The following is a 4,040-nucleotide window of genomic DNA, read 5'->3' as shown; positions in this document are numbered from 1 at the left end:
TAAAATGGCCTTCATTTTGTTTGTTTGTTTTGTTGTTGATTTTTCTAAAAATTTATTTATATATATATATATATATATATATATATATATAATATATATATATATATATATATATATATATATATATATATTGTTATTTTTTCCATGAATTGTCATTTCGCATCTTTAACACTTTTACGATTGTTTTACACTTCATTTTACATATCCCCATAACAAATAGTCGTCATTGTCATCATTATCATCATCGCCATCACCACCACTATCATCATCATCATCCGCAGCAGCAGCAGCAACATCTTCATCATTATCCTCATCACCACCAGCACCAACACCAACACCCCCCAAAGAAAATTTCACACAAATTAATCTTAACATTCAGAAGTACCCATTCACCCCATTTATAAACGTAATTCTCACCTCCTTCTTCCTTATAGGTGTTTTGAATTCCACCTTCATCTCCCCCTTGCCTTCAGCTATTCTCCTGCTCTGGATGGTGCATCGCAGCTCCTCCTTGATGAGAGGGGTGAGGGAGCCACTCTCAAACGCTTTCAGGGTGGCATTGATAATCTTCTCGTCATTTTCATCAAACTCCAGCTTGCTAAGACGAGGAGTTTCAACGACCCCTGCCATCCCATAGTCATTCTCCTCCATTTCCACCTCCATGACTGGCTGACGACGGGAATGATTCTTTGGTCTAGTTTGAACTGGCATTGTGCTTTTTTTGTTTTGTTTTTTTGTTTGAAGTGCGGCTGTGAGTGGGTGGTGGTTATGATGGTCGTAGTCGTAGTTCTGGTATGTGCTGGTCTAGGGTTTCAAGTATTGATATGATAAAAGCTTGGTTGTTGTAGTGATTATCGAGCTGTTTGGGTATGATATTATTATTGCTCTATTAAATTATTGCAATGCAATCTGCCCTCAGCTTTTTACCACAGTTGGAATGCGGATTAGATTTGAGGATGTTTACTTAATTGGTTGGATGGTATGAATCTGTTTACAACGATTCTGTTTGCCAATTGAATTATCGGAGATATACAATTGATGGTTTATGTGACTATATATAATATAGTCTACATATATCTCCCTGCTTTCTACTCAAAATCAACACAAGACTTCAGTCAGTGATCTTGAACTCTGGCTTATAATGAAAAAGCCGTGAGGTGAATCTTGATCCTTCACTTGGTGGGTTTCAGCTGGTCACTGGAGATTCAGACACAGATATGAGGTATGCCACAGGCGGAGTCGATCGTTATCTGTGAATGTTTATCGAACACTTTGTTGATAAGGGTGACCAATAAAGAGGACTACACTGTTAAAGTACAGGAGAGTGTTGGTTACACTGATTGATGAATGGGATTGTGTTAGTGTTAGGTAATGTCCCAGGGGTTTCCAGAATTCACTGTTCTAGAATTACGATTTTGGAGATGATAATTTCTGCGGTTTTCCTGAAAGAATGAAAATGGGGATGGGATGATGATATTAATGTTATTTTATGTAGAATAATGCAGCAGCAGCAACAGCAGTAGTAGTAGTAGTAGTAGTAGTAGTAGTAGTAGTAGTAGTAGTAGTAGTAGTAGTAGTAGTAGTAGTAGTAGTAGTTGTGGTAGTAGTAGTTGTTGTGGTAGTAGTAGTAGTAGTAGTAGTAGTAGTAGTAGTAGTAGTAGTAGTAGTAGTAGTAGTAGTAGTAGTAGTAGTAGTAGTAGTAGTAGTAGTAGTAGTAGTAGTAGTAGTAGTTGTTGTGGTAGTAGTAGTTGTTGTGGTAGTAGTAGTAGTAGTAGTAGTAGTAGTAGTAGTAGTAGTAGTAGTAGTAGTAGTAGTAGTAGTAGTTCATGGTGTTGTTTTTGTCTTTACTGATAGTGTGTCGAATCAGTGCCAACATTCATAGAGTGTTAGGACTATTATACCTCTAAAAAAATATTATTTTAATGACAACAACAAACACTGAAAGGGAACAGAAGTGCATAAGTGGATTAAGCATTAGCATTAATACCAGAAGATACTTGTTCAAACTTCTTTTTCGGTATCTCGTATTCCCCTTGAACAGGAGATTTAACCTCCCTTAGCTCACTTCGTGGCGTTGCATTGCGGCGGACGCCTGCTTTTTCACTCTCTTTAAAATAGACACTGACATTGTAGAAATCCTCCCTGAGATAATTACGGGGATTTAAAAAATACTTATGTATGGGTCATATTGTAAGTCTGGATGTTGATTAGGCACAGATATCACTTTATGATTGTAGTTACCGTTCTATAAAATTACGTATGTGTTTATCAAATCGCATAGTCATCCAAATAGTACACATTTACTGCCATCATGACAACGCAGCCCATCAATTAAACAACCATTTATGTTCCTATAAACACATGTTGAATCAGCTGTACATAATATTTAACTAAATGCAATGTCACGCAGATAAATTATAAATAATAATATAATAATATAGTATGCATATTTTTTAAACACTAAAAATATAACCTCTTTTCATACCTTGTCAAACCGCAGAAAATAGCTATCACATATGATAGTCAATAAGAAATTGTAGACTCCCATAAAATAGCACTTAATAAATCCAAGTCATGAATTTATCAAAACAACTTCAATGTTTTAATAGTTATACTAACGTCAAACCAACGTTCTCTGACACTGTTCGGTATGCAATGATTGCACTATCTTGTGACACCGGTGTTTTGAACGAAATACTGGGAATTATCCAGATTATTTTTAGCTCGCGGTTAACCTGTCCAATCAGAAGCCTCAAAGTAGTGCTTATCGCGCATGCGCTTTAAGCGTTTTGCTTCGCGGGGACAAGTCGGAGGTCAACAAGGTTTGTTTGGCGAAGCATTTGACCTACTTTTGTGATGTTACTTCTATTACCCATTTATATTTTGTGTTCGTGGATAGCTCACACGGTAGAGCCACGCTCTCACCTGCCAGGCGGAGTTGTCGTACCAATAAGGTCGCAGGTTCAAACCCCACCACCGCCGCGAAAAATTTTTATTCTCTATTGTCTTCTGGCACTTTTCTACTCACTTCATATCTTGTTGTTACCAACATAAGTGCCTGCTCCACTCACTTTTCTGAATTAAAAATTCACCCCATACACCGGAGCATACTCAATGTCTCAATCGTTTCTATGTTATATGTTTGTGTTGAGAATATTGGCTATTAAGCTTAACTGCTGGTCAAAATTACTTCGCGATGGTGGCGAACGAATCGGCGGTCTCAAGAAGTGGGTGAGAGAGGGATCTAGAAATGACTTGGGTTTGAAACGAATATTTTTGTGTTCGTGGATAGCTCACACGGTAGAGCCACGCTCTCACCTGCCAGCGGAGTTGTCGTACCAATAAGGTCGCAGGTTCAAACCCCACCACCGCCGCGAAAAATTTTTATTCTCTATTGTCTTCTGGCACTTTTCTACTCACTTCATATCTTGTTGTTACCAACATAAGTGCCTGCTCCACTCACTTTTCTGAATTAAAAATTCACCCCATACACCGGAGCATACTCAATGTCTCAATCGTTTCTATGTTATATGTTTGTGTTGAGAATATTGGCTATTAAGCTTAACTGCTGGTCAAAATTACTTCGCGATGGTGGCGAACGAATCGGCGGTCTCAAGAAGTGGGTGAGAGAGGGATCTAGAAATGACTTGGGTTTGAAACGAATATTTTTGTGTTCGTGGATAGCTCACACGGTAGAGCCACGCTCTCACCTGCCAGGCGGAGTTGTCGTACCAATAAGGTCGCAGGTTCAAACCCCACCACCGCCGCGAAAAATTTTTATTCTCTATTGTCTTCTGGCACTTTTCTACTCACTTCATATGTTTGGCGAAGCAGAACCATTGATCAACCCAATTCTCCACCAGCGGGGTAGAAGCAGAGGAATGGTTTGGTCCTCACTCGTCTTAATACTGACTGCAATCGCTTGACCAAAAAAGGAAATGTTCAGATCAAAACCACGTCCATGGCTTTTTGGACTTTACCAGCCACACTTATCGTTTTATTAGGAATTAAAAATGGGTAATAGAAGTAACATCACAAAA

At 38.5% G+C, this 4,040-nt stretch overlaps 1 protein-coding gene across 2 annotated transcripts in view; it reads right to left on the bottom strand.

Moving 5' to 3' along the window:
* Positions 1 to 2,687, bottom strand: part of LOC144973201 (uncharacterized) — a 14,066-nt gene extending 11,379 nt beyond the window's left edge. Inside the window, exons 1-2 of one of the 2 annotated variants that reach the window (XM_078915361.1) lie at positions 2,486 to 2,687; positions 418 to 1,442 (exon numbers count right to left, since the gene is read on the bottom strand). In XM_078915361.1, coding sequence (XP_078771487.1) covers positions 418 to 711 — 294 coding nt within the window. In that variant the 5' untranslated portion in view covers positions 712 to 1,442; positions 2,486 to 2,687. The remainder of the gene's footprint in view (positions 1 to 417; positions 1,443 to 2,485) is intronic. The other variant, XM_078915370.1, reaches the window with a different exon arrangement.
* Between the last annotated feature and the right edge of the window lie 1,353 nt (positions 2,688 to 4,040).

Source organism: Berghia stephanieae, chromosome 1, assembly GCF_034508935.2.
Source record: "Berghia stephanieae isolate SIO BIC M18660-M18661 chromosome 1, UCSD_Bste_1.3, whole genome shotgun sequence".
NCBI lineage: Eukaryota > Metazoa > Mollusca > Gastropoda > Nudibranchia > Aeolidiidae > Berghia > Berghia stephanieae.
The sequence above is the reverse complement of the archived record's forward strand: the minus strand, read 5'-3'. Positions and strand labels throughout refer to the sequence as shown.